General features: G+C 36.1%; 1 protein-coding gene across 1 annotated transcript in view; it reads right to left on the bottom strand.

Annotated features, from left to right (window-relative positions):
• FCHO2 (FCH and mu domain containing endocytic adaptor 2) overlaps positions 1-19,667 on the bottom strand; it is a 114,065-nt gene that overhangs the window by 54,715 nt on the left and 39,683 nt on the right. Inside the window, exons 7-9 of the mRNA XM_034656344.1 lie at positions 15,302-15,400; positions 13,657-13,753; positions 947-991 (exon numbers count right to left, since the gene is read on the bottom strand). Coding sequence (XP_034512235.1) covers positions 947-991; positions 13,657-13,753; positions 15,302-15,400 — 241 coding nt within the window. The remainder of the gene's footprint in view (positions 1-946; positions 992-13,656; positions 13,754-15,301; positions 15,401-19,667) is intronic.

Genomic DNA, 19,667 nt, shown 5'->3' with positions numbered 1-19,667 from the left:
GCACTTGATGTAGTAAGCATTGGGTGTTATATGCAACTGATGAATCACTAAATTCTACCCCTGAAACTAATATTACACTGTATGTGAACATGAATTTAAATAAAATCTTGAAAGAAAAAAAATTCTGTCTCCCCCTCTAACCCTGCCTGCCCTACACCCTCTCTTAAAGGAAAAAAAAGTCGAGGCACCAGAGCCCTGACTTCTCCAATGAGAACCTTATACACAACAGCAAACATTTTCTCCAAATTCTTAGATAAATTTTGGAAGAAAAAAAAATGAAAGATTGTTTGCAAATTATTTCTAGTATCTCACAAAGTGAGATACATAAAATATGACAAAAACAGCAGGCATCTCTTAGGTTTCATACTATGAAATTCATCATTTAAACAGGAAGGGGGAGGCACCTGGCTGGCTCAGAGGAGCATGGGACTCTTGATCTTGGGGTTGTAAACTCAAGCCCTATGTTGGGTGTATAACATCTTTAAACAAACAAACAGGAAGGGTAGTGAACCCTTTCTCCAAGTCACATCATCACTCATTTTGAATGACAGTAATAACATTAATATATAACCTCATTATAATTACTGAAATGTTTCTCACTTTAGACTGTCTTATACATTAATGTGCAGTGACCATTTTCATATATATGACATGAAAATATTTAAAATGGACGTCAATAAAGAAAACAATCTCAATGTATATTTGAAAATAAATACATTATATTTAATCTTTTAAGATATATACCCTAACAACGCTCAATATTCCTTTGGGCAAACATACTGTTTATTTATTAAATAAAGAACAGTATCTGTAGGTCTCCAAACCATATTCAGATTTTCTGTATCACTCCACAGACATGCTGACACCAATGGACAACAGCTACTCTCTATTTATTCAATAACAGAAGATATTAGCCAGTTAACACTATTACAAGCAGTCAACTTACCTTCAACTGCACTAGCAGGGTCACATTCTTCAAATTCAATAAGGCCTAAACAAACGAACAAAAAACAGATGAACAACTGCTAGTAAAAATTAAAAAAATAAAAATAAAAAAGCAAGCTGATGGAAAACAATCAGATCAGATCCTATCACAGCTTTTTAACTGACCTGAAATGTGTTCTATTATCTGATAGTGTTAAATATTAAAATATCAATAATTTAAAAATTCAAATAATCCTAACAGTGACAAAAACTGGGACTAGCTGATTATTATCATCAAAATTTACTGAAAAACTCTTATATTTGATACTATAGAACTGGAGACCCAAACCCCATCTGTAGTTTCTGCTTTCAAGGAGGTTGCAGGATACTTGAGAGAAAACAAGCATAATAAAAGGCAGTTACTGAATCCTTGGTTATGTTCATGGGGAGGACGGGGGGACCAACATAGTAAAAAATACTAGAATGTAAGTTTGGGAGTTTGTCTGTCTAGTAAACTACTGTGAACTGGCAAATAATAGGTCTTTAACAAATACTTGCTGAACAGGTAAATGCACTAATTACATAGTAGCTAAGTCGTGATGCTCTAACTGTATAGCAGGTCAAGGAATGTGAACTTGTAGCTTGCAGGTAGTGGGAGGAGTTTTCCTGTGAGGTGATATACACATGCCCCTCCAAAGTGGTTGTACAAGAAGATTAATTTAGCACTGATAAGAGGGATAGACTTCAGAGAGGAAGAAGATGATAAAATAGAAATCAGCTGAAAAACACAACAGCCCTAAAATAACAGATCTGTGAAGACTAGCCTCAAATCCCATATAATGGTATATTTCTTATACGCGGAACACTAAATTATATAGGTAGTAAGAAATTTAGTAAAAGCGTGAATCACTGTTCTACTGAAACATCCCCAAAGCTAAGTATCGGACTAAAAAATTATCTTCTGTTAAACTGTCATTTTAGCCCTGTTTTTTAATACTTAAATTTATACAAGGTCCAGTATTTTTTGTGAAATAACTTAACGGTAATAGGTTCAACATATTATTTCAAAAAAATTTAAAAACAGAGCCTGAACAGGGGAAAATGGAAGATTTCATTAATGGTTCTTCTGAGATGTTCAGCTTAACTGTATCTATGCGTAAGTTCATAATCAGAGTTCTCATTGATGATTCCATTTTAAAAGCAAGCACAGATTAACAAGAAAGATTTCTCTACAAGTAGGAACACCTAAAAATATTGGCCAAAATGCCCTTCTTCTTAACCCCAAACCTAAGATCTACTTCTTCAGTATGGGTTTCTATTCAAATAGAGTACATTAACATTTAGGGATAAGCAAAATAACTTTAAAAAAACTCATGAAGTGAGTTGATAACCAAGGTCCTAATCAATTAATTAGCAATACCTTTCTTACTACAGTATTCTTATTATATATATCATGTGCCTAAAAAAAAAAAAAAAAAAAAGAAAGAAAGAAAGAAAAAATACATTTACTACTTCCACCCAAAAAAGCCTCAGAATCAGAACATGGCCCAATTAAAACTTTAAAGACTTCAAGTCCACTCAGCAATTCTGGAAACTAAGAATTCATTAAATGAGCTTGTTGTTAAAAATCCATCAGAGGCTTAACACTTTACAATGAGATGAAACTGAAAGACCAATAAAGGTAAAGAACTGTAGTATGTCCTTTGATAATAAGCAACTACCTGATGTAAAAATTATGAAGAATGAAAAATCTCTACCTAAATTACCAACAGTTTATTATGTATTATCAGCTTTATCACTTACTAATAAACCTTAAGAGACTATGACCACCTGTCAAATCTGAGAGGTCCTATAGCTACACATCACATAATCTGTGCCCAGTAACTATTTACAGAATCTCGAATACTCAGGCTATGGGCTTATTATAGAGAGGAAAAACAAAACACAACCTCAATGGCAAACAAGCTGCATTCTTTACAAATATTTTAAAATAGAGCAAGTAACGAATCATGGAACTTTACATCAAAAACTAGGGATGTACTGTATGGTGACTAACATAATATAATAAAAAATATTATTTAAAAAAATAAAACAGAGTATCTAGAAAGACTTTTATAACATCGTCTTAGCAAATATGATATATATTCTTTTAAGATCTTTGGATACTTTCATACATATGAAAATAGCAAAGGCATCCCTTAACTCTACCAAAATTCCCTCCCACAGAATTCTACATTTTTTTCTCACAAAACCTTTTTCCTATACCAGACATATCTCAACTGCTTTTCCCTTTATCTTTTCTAAACAATCCTTTTAAAATCCATTTCAAATAGGGATGTGTCCAATAAAAATAAACTATTCAAAATCACCAACATTTCTAAAATATAAGATGCCAGATCCTTTTAAATTGTAAAGTATATATAAAAGTTTTAAACTGAGTACCTTCAGCCCATAAGCTTTTCTATTAAAGACAGAAATACAAAGTTTCTGGTGTAATAATACTAAAAATACCTTTAAAAAAATTAACTCATGCATGAACAAGATTTTCTTTATCAAATGGCATATGCTCCACATGCCGCTTCACACGGCGAAGCTTTGCGTGCCTGGCTCTGTGCCAGCTGACAGCTCAGCTGGATATCCATGCACATTCTGACCCCCCTTGTAGCATGTCACTTCCGAAATGTTTCACAAATAGAAAGTTTATTCAGCATCTCCCTCAAATGCACTCCAGTGCCCATCATTCTGCTCTTTAATCATAAGACAAGTTACTTTTTTTGACAGTCCCAAAGCCAGAGTGAGACTCAGAAAGAACAGTTTGCTACAACTGGAATTTCAACTGTTTTAGGCTCAATTAATTCTGTTGTCAAAATGAATAACTGCTCGTAGCGCTTAGATTTTATGCTGGGCCACAAGGGCAATTTAATTTGTATAAAAGCAAATACGACCATGTTGGCTCTGCCTCCTGATGCTCTTTTACACATTATATAGAAATGCCATCATGAGTTCAAGTAAAGGCAGACCTCCATGAGGTCAACAATAAAGTAAAACAATTCTTACAGAGGATTTTTCTTTAATCATCAGGTAGAAATAAATTATTGCTACAAAAAAAAAGAAAAGTCAACAACCTAAAGAGTTAATCCAATTCTAATATAGATCAAAATTTTTAAGAAATGTTACAGGAGGAAAGACAATTTAACAGCAATCTTTAATCAACACAAACATTTTGTGGATGAGGTACAGTATTTTAAAAAGTAAAACACTCGGGGCGCCTGGGTGGCACAGCGGTTAGGCGTCTGCCTTCAGCTCAGGGCATGATCCCAGCATGATGGGATCGAGCCCCACATCAGGCTCCTCCGCTGTGAGCCTGCTTCTTCCTCTCCTACTCCCCCTGCTCGTGTTCCCTCTCTCGCTGGCTGTCTCTATCTCTGTCAAATAAATAAATAAAATCTTTAAAAAAAAAAAAAAAAAGTAAAACACTTAATAGTTCCCACTGTTTTGAAACCAATTCTAAATCTCAGGCCACCAACAGGGCAAATACGCAACTCTGTCTAGTTAATAATTGGCCTGAAAAATGAAATAGTAAGTCTGGGCTACACAAATCAAGCACAGAACACTTGTTTCTATCAGAAGCCAAAATAAAATATCTGAACATGCCCAGATCCCAAAGTCTAATAATAAGAATGATGATAATAGGGGGTGGGGAGGGAACTATGACACAGGAGAGTGGGAGGAAAGGAGGGAAAGGTAGGGGGAGGGGACAGTTAGTCATAGCAATGGAAGTCAATGACTAAATTTTCAAGCTTGCTCTTGGGCCTGCAGAATGCAACACAGCCACATTCCTAGATGCTTGGGATGGTGAACTCAGGCAAGCTAACATGAAAAACAAAATCAAACTCTAGCTTGTGGTGATGTACAAAGGGCATGGAGGTTCAAGTTCTGGTTTTGCCACCTGCTTGCTGGCTAATTACCTTAAACTAGTTACTCGAACCGTGGTCGTGTCTTTTTTTTTTTTTTTTTTTTAAGAGAGAGAATGAAAACATGAGCTAGGGGAGAGGGAGAGGGAGAGAATCCTAAGCAGACTCCCCGCTGAGCACGGAGCCCAACACAGGGCTGGATCCCACAACCCCAAGATTCTTGACCCCAGCTGAAATCAAGAGTCAGAGGCTTAACCGACTGAGCCACCCAGGAGCCCCCAGGTCATAGCATTTTTATAAATGCTATGGCAGAAAATAACCTTTTGCCATATTTGCTTTCCCTTTCTCTACAAATACCCATACACACATACAGGTTTTTTTTTTTTAGCTTGTTAAATCATTTGAAAGTTAAGTTGCAACATCAATGATACTTCACTTCAGAGTATTTATTTTAAAGTATTTTTTTTTAATTTTTTTTATTTTTTTTATTCAACAGAGACAGAAACAGCCAGCGAGAGAGGGAACACAAGCAGGGGGAGTGGGAGAGGAAGAAGCAGGCTTCATAGCAGAGGAGCCTGATGTGGGGCTCGATCCCAGAACGCCGGGATCACGCCCTGAGCCCAAGGCAGACGCTTAACCGCTGTGCCACCCAGGCGCCCCCAGAGTATTTATTTTAATAAAGGGCTTGTAAAAAGAATTCTCTCGATCCACTGGTTCCAAATCCCAATACCTACTTGAATCTCCTAAGAATCATCAGGAGAGTTCTGAGATTCTGCATTTATAACAAGCATCTAGTGATAAAATGCTATGGATTCTGAACAGTGGCTGCATATTAGACTCAGATGAGGAGTTTTAAAATATAGTGTTATCAAGGATCCACCCTAGACCACTGAAATCAGAATTTCCAGGGCAGTGAACTGTCTGTACATTTTTTTAAAATAGAGATTGGGGGTGGGGGAAGCAAGAGGGAGAGAGAGAGAAAAATGAAGGAAGGAAGGAAGGAAGGAAGGAAGGAAGGAAGGAAGGAAGGAAGGAAGGAAGGAAAGAAGAAAGGAAGGAAGGAAGGAAGGAAGGAAAAAGGAAAAAAAATTCCACTACTGATTCTCATATGTTCCCAAGGTTTAAGAATCAGTGATGAGGGAAACTTAGGAACCATGGTCTTAAATTAAAAACACAGGTTTTTCACTATGAAATTTCAGTCACTGTAAAACCTCATAAACTTTGAAAATTTCATCTAGTTCTCCAAACACAGAATCTTAACATTGAAATATAATCTCCTACACATCCAAAATCTGACATTACCTCCATATCTGACATACCTCCTAGACTGAGTCATGTTTTTACCTTCTGTGATAATGATAAAACCTTGGGTGATTATCCCCTGCTCACCAGATCTTTTTTCCCCAGGAACTTCCCCCTTCACAAGTGGTGCAGAAGCCATGTTTATACTACATGACCTAGTTAGAACTGATTAAATTAGAAAAATTACCTGATCCAAGATTACCTGGACTAGATTCTTTCTCCCAGAAATCTGTAAAGGGGCCAAAACCTGGGTTAATTCTGAGCTGTGGCTGCAATTAAAGAACAAATGGAAATACCCAGAAATTACAGAGGTCACCTTATATCACGTGCCTGGAAAAACAAAGAAAGCCACTGTGCAAAGAAAAAAATAAAGCAGTAGAAATAAAGAGATCGAATGAAGGAAAAACGATACTTAATGTTCCTACAGGTCTGGGTTTCCTTCTGCAGCCTGGCTATATTCCTGATTTTGAGTATCTCAGTTTCTTTCTAATAAATTTCCTTTTAAGTTCAAAGTGGTTTAAGCTAGCTTCTTTTATATATTGCAAAAAGAACTAAAACTCGGCCCTTGATTATGCACATGTAAAAACTGTAATCAGCTTACCTTATTTTTTTACTTTTATGTTGCTGCCAGTGTTTATACATTTAACGTTTTTAGTGGCTACTTCAAATTAATGAAATAAGCTTTTCTTAAACAAAGCCTGCTCACATTTTAATCTTTACTTCACAGTTTAGGATTATAAGAATCAATTACTATCCTGTGATATGACTGCAGATGTAGTTAGTGCAAGGTGTCAGAATAAATCATTTCTGAACCCAAAAAGAAGAGCAGAATCAGCTTTTGAAAAAAGATTATATACTACTTTGAGCTACACAATTCTAATGCAGTACGACATACCCACTACTATACTACATAGAAAGTATATTTTCTAACACAGGGTTAGGCAAACATTTCTGCAAAGAGTGAACAGTAAGTATTTTAGACCTTGTGGGCCCTAAGATCTGTCACAACTACTGACCTGCTGTAGGACGAAAGGTGCCACAGACAATACATGACCAAGTAAGTGCAACTGTTCGAAACAACTTTTATGGACAATGATACCTGAATTTTCTAATTTTCAAGTATTACAAAACACTCTTTGGATTTTTCCCCCAATCATTTAAAAAAGTAAACCAATTCTTTGCTTGTAAACCTCTACAAGCTGCTATAACTCAACTCAAAGATAAGCAGCACCAAACTTAATGGCCACAGTTTGCTGATTCCTGCTCTAAAAGATACAGATGAAAATCATTATCAGGTTCTATATACATCCCATAGGGCAGACTTCTATGCCTCTGCTCTGAATGGCTAGACACAACAGGTAAAGGTGTACTTCTTCACAGAAGTTTTTTCTTGTTACTTTTCTATGTTACCTCTTTTACTCTCTATTTGTGCTAATCTACATTATCCTCTTCCCTAATCATCATCATGAAAGAGGAAAATTCCTGTAAGTCATTCCCCCAAGCTATGAAATAGGAAAACCAAGAAATCACAGTGTAACTGGTAGGGTCTGTAGGTCTTTGTCTCTTCTTAGCTATTTTTAATTTTGCTTTCTTCACAAGCATTTTTGCTTCTCTGATTTTAAAGAAAACTTTGGCAGGGGGAGTGGTAGGAAGCTCTATTTGTACATTTGACATTATTCCAAATCCTTGACCACTCTAGAAAGATGACCTTAGATTTTTAAAAAATTATTTGCTTTACCCTATATTTTAAAATAATAAACATAGGGGCGCTGGGGTGACTTAGTCAGTTAAGCAGCCAACTCTTGATTGAAGCTCAGGTCATGATCTCAGGGTCCTGGGATAGAGCCCCCCGCCTTGAGCTCCACCCTCAGCACGGAGTCTGCTTCAGATTCTCTCTCCCTCCCCCCTTGCCCCTTCCCCCACCTCTCGCTCGCTTGCACACATTTGCGCTCTCTCTAAAATAAATAAATCTTTTTAAAAAATAAAATAAAATAATAAACATAACGTAGAAGCTAAAATTCTCCAAATTTTAAACTAATCAACTGATTTCATTTAGGCACTATGACCACAAGAATCTTATTTTTCCTTTTTCATTTGTGGCTGATTGTTTTTCATGTGTACCTTTCTCAGGATTTTCATATTTTTTATCTTTAAACACAGTATAATCCCTGGAAGTCCTCATATGAGGGCTATAAGCCTATGTTATATAATGAAAATACCGGTAAGTTTTTCAACAAAATCTTTTATTTAAACATATACTGGCCTACCAACTTTTTAGGTTATTTATCCTTTTGTGTCTTATAAATGGAAACTTGCTTAACTTTTATGAATTATAAAAAGCATACAGTAAATTAGCAGAATGACTACAAAACAGGAAACTCCAAAAATATGGTTTTAATCTCCTTTGGCAATTAAACTACATGAGAATGGGCAGGCATACGAGGATGTCATTAGAACACAGAAAGATATTCACAATTAAAAAGCACCTGTTTATTCATAACCCTTCAGACCACAGGCACTTTGAGATTCAAAGCATCCACTTACACTGATTCTAATTCCAGAAGAGCCAGGCAGTACTTAAAAAGTAATGACAAAAACAGTATGGATGTTCCTCAAAAACTTAAAAATAGAACTACGATATGATCCAGCAATTCCACTTGTAGCCATTCATCTGAAGGATTCAAAATCACTATCTCAAAAAGCTATATATACTCCCATGTTCACTGCAGCCTTACTTACAATGGCCAAGTCAGGATAACAACCTAAGTGTCCATTGACTGGATAAAGAAAATGTGTTGTGTATATACAATGGAATATCATGCAGCTTTTAGAAAAAGAAAGAAATCCTGCCATTTGCAACAATGTGAATGGACCTTGAGGACGTGATGCTAAGTGAAATAAGTCAGAAAAAAACAAATACTGTATGATCTCACATATATGTGGAATCTAAAGAAAACCAAATTCACAGCTACAGTTAACAGATTGGTGGTTGCCAACAGTGGGAGTTGAGGGGTAGAGGGTGGGTAAGATAGTTAAAGATGGTCAAAAGGTACAAACTTCTATTATAAGATAAGTAAGTCCTAGACTATAGTTAACAATACTGTACTATATATCTGAAAGCTGCCGAGTAAGTAGTTCTTAAAAGATCTCATCACAAGAAAAAAAACTATCACTGTGTAGGGATGTACATTACCTAAACTTACTTTGGTAATCATTTCTCATATACATACATCAAATCATTATGTTGCATATCTAAAACTAATACAATACTATATATCAATTATATCTTAATTTTTTAATTTTTTAAAAGATTTTCTTTATTTGAGAGAGAGAGAGAGAGATTGTGCTTGTATGTGCACACGAGGGGGAGAGAGACAGGGACAAGCAGACTCTGCATGGAGACCCACGTGGGGCTCAATCTCACAACCCTGAGATGACAACCTGGGCCGAAACCAACAGTCAGACTGAGCCACCCAGGCGCCCCTATTTTAATTTTTTAAAAAGTAACTTGGACAAAAAAGGCACTTCATATAATAAGTAGTATAACATAGTCTCAATGAATAAAAAAAAAAGTTTTAATGCTTTCAGTGTTTGATTTACAGAGGAAAATTGGACATAAAATTAGAGGTTGTATCTTTGAACAGATAACGACTAAAGAAAAAATGGTCATTTTTCAGCACAAGAAAAATAGGTTAATTTTTAGATATACAAATTTTTTACCAAACTTGTTTTCTTTTTAAAATACAAATCCCACAGGACAAAAACTAGTTTAAGAAGGAATTCATCCACCAGAGGGGGCCCTTACAAAACAAGAGAAATAAAATATTAACAGCAATGAGTAGTATATACAATTGAAGGTTAGAATAGATCTCAAAACACAAAATCCTTTAAGTCTATGAATTCCATACAATCAAATGCAAATTTTTGAGTGTATTATTTTTCTGAGAAACACAAAATTTTCATCACTGAACTAGGCCCCCAGACTCATTTGTTCAGGTGCCCATAAGCTGAACAAATACAAAGAAAGAGCTATTAACTAGTCACCCACCGCAAGCCAACTAGAGAAGTAACACTTACTCCACCCACTCTACTCCAACACCACTCTTTCTTTTTAAAGTTAGTTCTAGGACCACTTTTTTGAAAATTAGTCATTTATAGTCACAGTGTCAACAGTCACCCTAAAACAGTCACCTAATTCTGCGCTTAGTGGTTATTCTAGGAAAGCCCATGTCATCGCCATTCCTGGCCTCTGTCTTACCTCTTACCACTTAGCTACAGGGATTTTCTACATGTCACGCTATATCTTGAGGCCAGTATATTTAAATTTATATAAGAAATCTATTAGTAGCTACCCATTTATCAGAAATCTATTACTTTTTTAATATAGCATTTACTAAGTATTCAATAAATGTTACATTATCTCATATAACTCTCACAACAACCCCATGAAGCAAATATTATCCCCACTTTACAGATGAGGGCAACAAGGCTTAAAAAATTTCACTGCTAGTAAAGAACAGACCACAAACTACAGGACTAAGTAATACCACAGATAAGAAAATAACTGAAATTTTTTTTTGAAGATTTTATTTATCTTAGAGAGAGAGAGAAAGAGAGAGAGAGTGCAAGCACAGGCTGGGGGATGGGCAGAAGGAGAGGCAGAGAATCCCAAAAGAACTCCATGTAGAGCGTAGACATGGAGCGGAACGTGGGGCTTGATCCCATGACCCATGAGATCATGACCCGAGGCAAAATCATGAGCCAGACACCCAACCAATTGAGCCGCCCAGGTTCCCCTAAAGTAACTCTAATATTTGTTGAGATAATTATAGATTCACATACAGTTGTAAAAAAAAAAAAATTCAGGGAGATTCCTTGTACACTTTGCCCAATTTCCTGCAATGATAACATTTTGCAAAAATACAACATAATGTGACAAACAGGATAATGATAATACTACAATCTACTGATCTTGTTTAGTGTTCTAAGGCACTTTTAACCAGCTAATACATCTTTGCTTTTATCTATCAACACTTCTAAATGCTCTATATAAAAACTGTATTTGCTCTCCAACTGTTTTTACCTCTCTTAACTGGTCTTCACTTTTAATCTTTTTTTTTTTTTTTAAGAGAGAGAGGGGGAGCACACAGGGGGTGAGGGGCAGAGGGAGAGAAAGAAAGATTCCTAAGGAGGCTCCATGCCTAGCACGAAGCCTAACACAGACCTCGCTCTCACAGCCCTGAAATCATGACCTGAGCTGAATGAAGAGTCAGACGCTAAACCAACTGTGCCACCCAGGCGCCCCATAATTTAATCTCTTTTGTAAGAATTATAGGGTTTCATACTTTTCTGTAGTTATAGATCTCAACATCCTCGTTCTCTTTATATATGTAAACTTAACTCAGTTCTATTCTAATTTTCCCAAAGCATAGACCCTGCGGTCAAGAATCCTGGCATTTTACTATCTGCTCTGCCATGTACTAACTTAGGCAAATCATTTAATCTCTCAACATTTCCCTCATCTTTAAAATGAGAATAATAGTACCTCCTTCAAACAGATGCTGAAGATCAAATTTTGCCTGCAAAGTGGTTGGCACAGTACATGGCAGACAGTATCTCACTAAACATTAACCACAATTATTTACTATTTCTCACCAAGAATTTTCTAATAGCAGATCCACTACAACCTAACATCCTAACTTTACTATTATATGTTCATTTTCGTTCACTCAACAAAAATGTACTGTTTCTCCATAAAGAAGATAAACAGATGAATCAAACACAGAACTTTCCTTCACATCTGCACAATTATTAAAATTTAAGGTAGACAGCACCAATAACAAATAAACGAGGGGGAAAAGTACAGTTAAAGTTCTCTGGCACTTTCAATGGAGGAAGCAGCAAATGACGTGGATATTTAAGAGTTTATTTGCTTGACAAATAAATGGGAAGACATGGAGCAGGAAGGAAATGGGATATAGCATTTCCCAGAATAAGAATATAAGGGCAACTAAGAAACCAAGGGGAAAAGGGGGCATGTACAGGAAACAGAAAGCAGTTCCAGTTCGCCACAGGGAAGGGTAGTAACAGAAAGTTAAGACTAAAGACTGGTCATAGCAGATCCTGAAAAGCTTTAAATCCAAATCCGGAGCCTAAATTTCATTCTGTCTATAATGAAAAGTCAAAGATTTAGGAGCAGTGCAATTATAAATTCATAATATTTAGTCAAAATACAAATGTGCTGTATAACATGTAAAATGGATTAGAGAAGAAATCTCTACTATGCCAGGATTCAGAAACAAGTTGCTGCAATTGATCAGGTAGGTAGAGAAAGCATGAAAAGAAGATATGAAGGGAAAAATACTAACGTAAGTGAACCCATGATTTGAAAGTTAATAAAATCTGAAAAGAAAAAGTGAAGATTAAGATTACAAGCCTTAGTTCTGGGAACTTCACTAAAGAAAAATGGCTCCCAGACTTCCCAACAGATCGCTTAACCATTATCTTGAATTCCAAACAGTTATTTTAATTTCTTTACTAGACTGAATTATTTTTACCTGTAGAGTGAAACAAGTATCTTACAAGAACATGGAATAGGAACCAATAAACAAAATCAAGAAATCTGGAAGACGCTATGCTGAGCAGGGCAAGACAATGGGCTACTGGGTACAACTGATATACCATAACATGCTTATTAAAAGTAAGATTCAGGATACTGTAATTATTTGTTCATAAAACAGAAACCAGGATTCCTGTATTCATTCGTTCACTGGTATATCTCCAGTGTGTAAAACACTGTCTGAATGTTTTAGCATGCAACAGATATATATGCAATATATTCAACATATATATATATATATATTCAACATACGCATGCAACGAATGTTATATATTCAACATTACATATGTTGAATACATATCTCATTAAGAAATTTTTAAAAGTTATTAAGTTTTATGAAAGGTTCTCTGTTAGCCTCACTGCTCTGAGGGCTCAATATTCTCTCCCACCTTCCTCTTACTAAAATCCCTTCTGTTCAAAGGGAATATAGACAATGATATTGTAATAGTGTTATATGGTGAGGGATGGTAGCTACACTTGTGGTAAGCATAGCATAACCCCCAGACAGGGTGAATCATCACGTTGCACATGTGAAACTAACCTAACATTCTGTGTCAATGTCTATAAACTCAACAATTGAAAAAAATAAACCGGGCTTCTGTTGCTAAGTCTTTGAAAAATATAAATAAATGACAACATATTAATTTACTAGAGGTTATAATAACCATTAATAGTAAATTATCAACCACTAAAGGCCAGAATAAAAATATTACTTTAACTAATCTTCACACACCAAGTAAATGAAACTTGATATTTTAGAGAGAGAAAGAGAGAGAGCGCGCAAGATTTTTAGGTATCTCCCAAGCTCTGTTTTGCAGTTTGGGAATTTAAAAGCAAATATATTTGTTGCTAGATGAGAAATTTGTATACATTTCCTTACAGAGTTTATCATCTTACCAGGTCTTTCCTTCCCAGTGCCTTTTGACTCAGCAAACTTTTGAATCAAGCTTTCAACTGTAGTGTTAGCCATGTTATTTATAAATTCTTCATGGACCTATTAAAATGAAATAAAGATAATTTTTTTCTTTTTCCATCAAAAATTCTTACTGTATTTCATTTTTTTATAAGTTCAAACTTTTTTTTTTAAGATTTTATTTACTTATTTGTCAGAGAGTGAGAGGGAGAGCATGAGTGGGGGGAGGTGCAGAGGGAGAAGCAGGCTCCGCACTGAGCAGAGAGCCTGATGGGGGACTCGATCCCATGACCCTGGGATCATGACCAGCCGAGGGCAGACAGACGCTCAGCTGACTGAGCCATCCAGTCGTCCCTCTTCCTGTATTTCAGACAAAACTTGCACAAAGCAATCAAAATTCATTACGGCAAAATACGTGTTTTTTTTTTCCAACCCAAAACCTTTGAGAACTTTCATTTACCTAACATGCCCTGTTACCTTTTAGTGTTAGTAGACCTGTGGGTATCAACTACTGTTTCCATGAAACCCTGAAAATACAGCCCCACAGCCTTAGCAATCAAGGAAGTTTCCTGTCCTCATCTTTGAATGTTTTAGACATATAATTCTGATAAATGTGATAAATTAAAACTTACATAGAACTCTAATAATCTTTAGATCCTTAATAATAAAAAATAACAGACCTCATCTTTCTCTACTCTACTCCAAGTTGTCATAATTAAACTGCTTTTATATTTTTGGGGAAAAAATTTTTTTTTCTTATAAATTTTTTTAAGTAATCCCTACACCCAACGTGGGGCTGGAAATCACAATCCCGACATCAAGAATTACATGCTCCACCAACTGAGCCAGCCAGGAACCCCTATTTTTGGAAAATTTCTAAGCGCAAGTTTTTTGGTTTTTTGGGTTTTTTTTTAAGATTTTATTTATTTCTTTGAGAAAGCAAGTGAGCCCAAGTAGGAGAGAGGGAGAGGGAGTGGGAGAAGCAGACTCCCCGCTGAGTGGGAAGCCCAACACAGGGCTCAATCCCAGGACTCTGAGATCATGACCTGAGCTGAAGTCAGACACTTAAGCAACTAAGCCACCCATGCGCCCCTCTAAGCACAAGTTCTATAACTTACTGCTGTGCTAAATTATAAAATAGTAAATTTTTCAAAAAATATTCAAAAATTCATTAACTTCAGAATTTTAAAGTAAAAGGACTGAGCTATAGTTAATTTTAACAAGTGGTTTGAATTATCATCCTTGGTGACCAAACAATCACAAATCCAGTTTATTTATTTATTTTTTAAGATTTTATTTATTTGTCAGATAAAGAGAGCGAGAGAGAGAGCGAGCAAGCACAAGAAGGGGAGCGGCAGGCAGAGGGAGAAGCAGGCTCCCTGCTGAGCAAGAAGCCTGATGCTGGACTAAATCCCAGGACCCTGGGATCATGACCTGAGCTGAAGGCAGACGCTTAACCAACTGAGCCACCCAGGCATCCCAAAAAATCCAGTTTATTTTATACTTAATACATGTAAATACACATTCTTACCTAAAATAATCCAATATCATATTGAGTTTTGGATTTTTAAAGAGTCATAAATGAACATTAAATTTTCATGGATCAATTCAACAAAAGGAAAAACTTACCTGGCCTATTTGCAAATGAATTTCCTTTATAGCATTTGACAAGGATTCTATAATTTCCTTTATGTGAATGAGATGAGCTTCTTCAATATCTTGAAACTTCTGGATAACAAACATGAAAAGTTACATATATAATACATAAAAAAATACACACATTCTAAATTAATCAAAACTTTTTGAAATTATTATTTTTTAGGTAATCTCTACACCCAATGTGGGGCTTGAACTCTACCCTGAGATGAAGAGTCACATGCTTTACCAACTGGGCCAGATGCCCCTGCAATCAAAAGACCTTTTAAAAATCATCTCAAATACAGCTAACCAAATTTAGTGAGTCAATATTATTATGTAATGTTTAACAATACTTCTAGACAAATGGGTCCAATAAATATACTGAAATGTTTAACTTTTTATTATATTAACTTCTTGTTATGCCATTTCCCAGGCATGTATGAACTTGCTCAGAGTTTGAAGACACCACAAAGTAAAATCTATAATCAGTCAGAAAATTGGAAAGAGACCCAAATGAGAAGTGTCACAAAAGCCAAGGTAGACTGTTTCCATCTGAAGAGCAGTTAGCTGGCAGAGCAAAAGCTACTGTTTACTTCTGAAGACTTGATAATCTAGCCCAAAGACTCTCAAAGTGTCTCTCTAATCCTTGAAATGTTAATACATGGCCTTCCGAAGACGTAATCTATGGTCAAAGAATTATGGAAAAGCCTGTATACTCCATCTCGGCAGTTCTCAAAAGAAGGTAGGGATATATCCAATCACCTGGAAAAATGTTTTCCAACTACGGAACGCATAGATCCTTTACTACTCCCTGGGGAATGCGAGTGGAAAAAAAAGAGAATGTTGTTTGGAAAAAATTCCCAGGTCATTCTGATATTTATTCCCTGGGAAGAAAACCACTGCTAGACTTGGCTTCCAATAAACAAATTCAGAAGTCTGAGAAATGCTGAAATAAAACAAGTTTCATTTTGCTTAACCCAGTGTTTTCCAAATTTCTTTGACCACACAGCCCTTTTTGTTTTTCTTCTCCTCTATCTATTAATATCTCACACAACAGTAATATTCCTCAAAACAGGATTTGGGAAATGCTGAACTAGCTTTTTTCAAACAAAATACATTTTTCATTTCGACTGCACAAACCTGATGGCTTTTTTTTTTTTTCCTGCCAAATTAAATCAGTTCTAAGGAATAGGACTAAATGCCTTGGTATTTTTTCTGGTTAGATTATCAAATTAAGTTCCCTCACCCCATATTTAGTACACAATTTTCTTCAGCACTGAGCTACATGATCAGAAAATCACTATGCTAAATGATCACATTTGTATTTGTGCAAGGGGTCTGACTTTAAAAAAAAAATCAACAATGGTGAAATTACAGTTTTGGCAATGATGCAACAATAGTCCAAAAACTTAAATCAATTTTATTCATGAGAAATGGTGGGGTTAAAATTTCTTGCTTTGATTAATTCTGACCAAACCAATGAGAATACCAGTATTTCAAGATTCTGAATTACTCTCTTAAGAAGTGAGGAATATCGGGGCGCCTGGGTGGCACAGCGGTTAAGTATCTGCCTTCGGCTCAGGGCGTGATCCTGGCGTTGTGGGATCGAGCCCCACATCAGGCTCCTCCGCTATGAGCCTGCTTCTTCCTCTCCCACTCCCCCTGCTTGTGTTCCCTCTCTCGCTGGCTGTCTCTATCTCTGTCGAATAAATAAATAAAATCTTAAAAAAAAAAAAAGAGAAGTGAGGAATATCAGCAGAAGCATGATTCTGTTTTATGTCCATATTATAAGAATTCACCCTTAGCTTAAATTTCTGCAATTTAATGAACAAGATATTTTCTCATAGACAGGTAAGACCCAAATCCAGAAGAGCTAGGCCAAACAGCCACAAATTTCATATGGATAATCCCCAATTCCAAGAAAACTGTGCCACCCTCTCATTCTCTTTTGAAAGAGCTACACTGAATAAGACATATCCTTAATTATTTAAAAATATCTTGAAGCATGAAGCCACACATAAACTCAAAGCGTGTTTCAGATACAATGTAGAGACTGCACTCGGTTTTTTTTTTAAGGGGTAGGGGATCTGCTAGATATCACAATTCCTCAGAACTGATGACTATTAATCATAGAGTAATTCAACAATGGGACTACAGTCTCTAGTGTTTGTATATAAATAAATGAACTTTCTTGAACAAATCAGACATTTTTTCCTTGCAATTTCAAATTCACTGTATTCATATGTACTGTTACATTAATTTTTTTAAAAAGTACAATTTTGGGGGCGCCTGGGTGGCACAGCGGTTAAGCGTCTGCCTTCGGCTCAGGGCGTGATCCCGACGTTATGGGATCGAGCCCCACATCAGGCTCCTCCACTAGGAGCCTGCTTCTTCCTCTCCCACTCTCCCTGCTTGTGTTCCCTCTCTCACTGGCTGTCTCTACCTCTGTGAAATGAATAAATAAATAAATAAAATCTTTTAAAAAAAAAGTACAATTTTGGGGACACTTGAGTAGCTCAGTCAGCTAAGCATCTGACTCCTGATTTCAGCTCAGGTCATGATCTCAGGGTTGTGAGATTGAGCCTCACAATGGGCTCCACACTCAGCGGGAAGTTTGCTTGGGATCCTCTCTCTCCCTCTCTCTCTGCCTCTCCTCCTGCTCCACACATACACTCTCTCTCAAAAAAATAAAAAGTACAATTTTGTCAGCCACTCTAATAGATAAAAGCACCCTAATACTAAAAGTCCCTAATCTGAAGGTGTTGTTTAAGCAAACCTCAAAGATTCCTTGAATGAGCCATCTGTTTAAACAAAATCTCCACATTTTTTCCAGTTTTTAAGTGTCATTAAATAATAGTAGAAAGCATAAACACAAACAGAATTGGCAATTTTAATCATGCTTTTTCTCAACCCTCAATGAAAATAATTAAATCACAAATACTCCAAATAAATCCTAACCTCTTTCATCCCACAGACTCAACTTCTTTTCTCACTAGTAAATATAGGTCCTGTCACCCAAATCTGATTTTCACTAGACTGATATACCCCGTCCCACTGAGATTAGGTCAACGTGCTCAGCCTGGAACAAAGAAATGGAAATGTAAAAAGAATTCTTTTCACTTCTAAATAACCAAAATTAAAGTTTAAAGTCTACTATCAAGAAATGATAGTCTGTTTTGCCATTGTACGTGTGTGACAGGGAGACAGAGACGAAGAGGGAACGTGAGAGAGAACATACATACACACATTAGCACAGCATACCATCACCTTTACTTAAAAGCAGCATGGCTATACATCTGTTCAAATATATTAATGTCCTCATCTTGGAACTAGCAGAATAAACAAAATGCCGATTTAGAAGGAAAAAAAAAAGGAATGAGAAAATAGAAAGACATGAGAGGGAAAGATGAGTGTTGAAAATTCTTTCAGAACACTTTTATAAAATAATATAAACTAATAAAAACTCCGACTCCAGCAAACTCTAATTTTTCCAAATTAAATAGCTGAAAGGCAAATATTTTCTGAAACTAATCATGTTGATGAAAAATTAATGAACCAATAACTGCCTTATAAACAAGTGTTCCTAAGGATTCAAAAGCCAAAAGAGCACTTGCTGAAGTCTACAATAACGTTGGTTGCTATAGAAATTGAAGCATTTTCTCTGAGAGTTAGAGCTCATTTAATACAATTAACTAAACCCTTCTTAAAACAGTATCATTTCCCACCTGCCATGACATTATACTTCCCCGTTTTCTTCCTTGTCTGGCTTCTCCTACTTGGGTCTCAGCATCCCTTCTTCTACCAAACTGTCAATGATGAGTCTTTCAGACCTTGGCCCTTTCTTCCCCACGGTCTATTCAAAGGTGATGTCATTATGGCTTTGAGTACTGGCAAGCCCTTACTAAAAAGGCTCATAATCCTTCATTCAAAACTTTGGGACCAGATGTCTCAGGGCTCAAACATTTTGAACTTTTAAAATAAAGGTAATGCGGTGTTGTTACCATATCTTTCACAACACTGCAACTAGGATCTGCAGTGGCATCTGTTTATCAAACACATTAATATTTCTAAAGGAAAACATGTATATTCAATGTAGGTAGGATAAATAAATAGCCTTACATCAATTCTGGTCAAGTTTTGCTGCCAAATGTATTATAGAAAAAACTTTTGGTTTTTAGAGATTTTGGATTTCAGAACTATAGACAAAGGACTGTGAACATTATATGCAGCCCAGATTATACGGATCTTCCAAAACTGCCCATGTGATGTCTCCACTTAGGTAGAGACAGCTCAAAATTAACACGTTCAGAATTGAACATCTGATCCCCTTCCAACCCCTCAAACCAACAATTCTTCA

The sequence above is a fragment of the Ailuropoda melanoleuca genome, chromosome 3, assembly GCF_002007445.2.
Source record: "Ailuropoda melanoleuca isolate Jingjing chromosome 3, ASM200744v2, whole genome shotgun sequence".
Classification (NCBI taxonomy): Eukaryota; Metazoa; Chordata; class Mammalia; order Carnivora; family Ursidae; genus Ailuropoda; species Ailuropoda melanoleuca.
The sequence above is the reverse complement of the archived record's forward strand: the minus strand, read 5'-3'. Positions and strand labels throughout refer to the sequence as shown.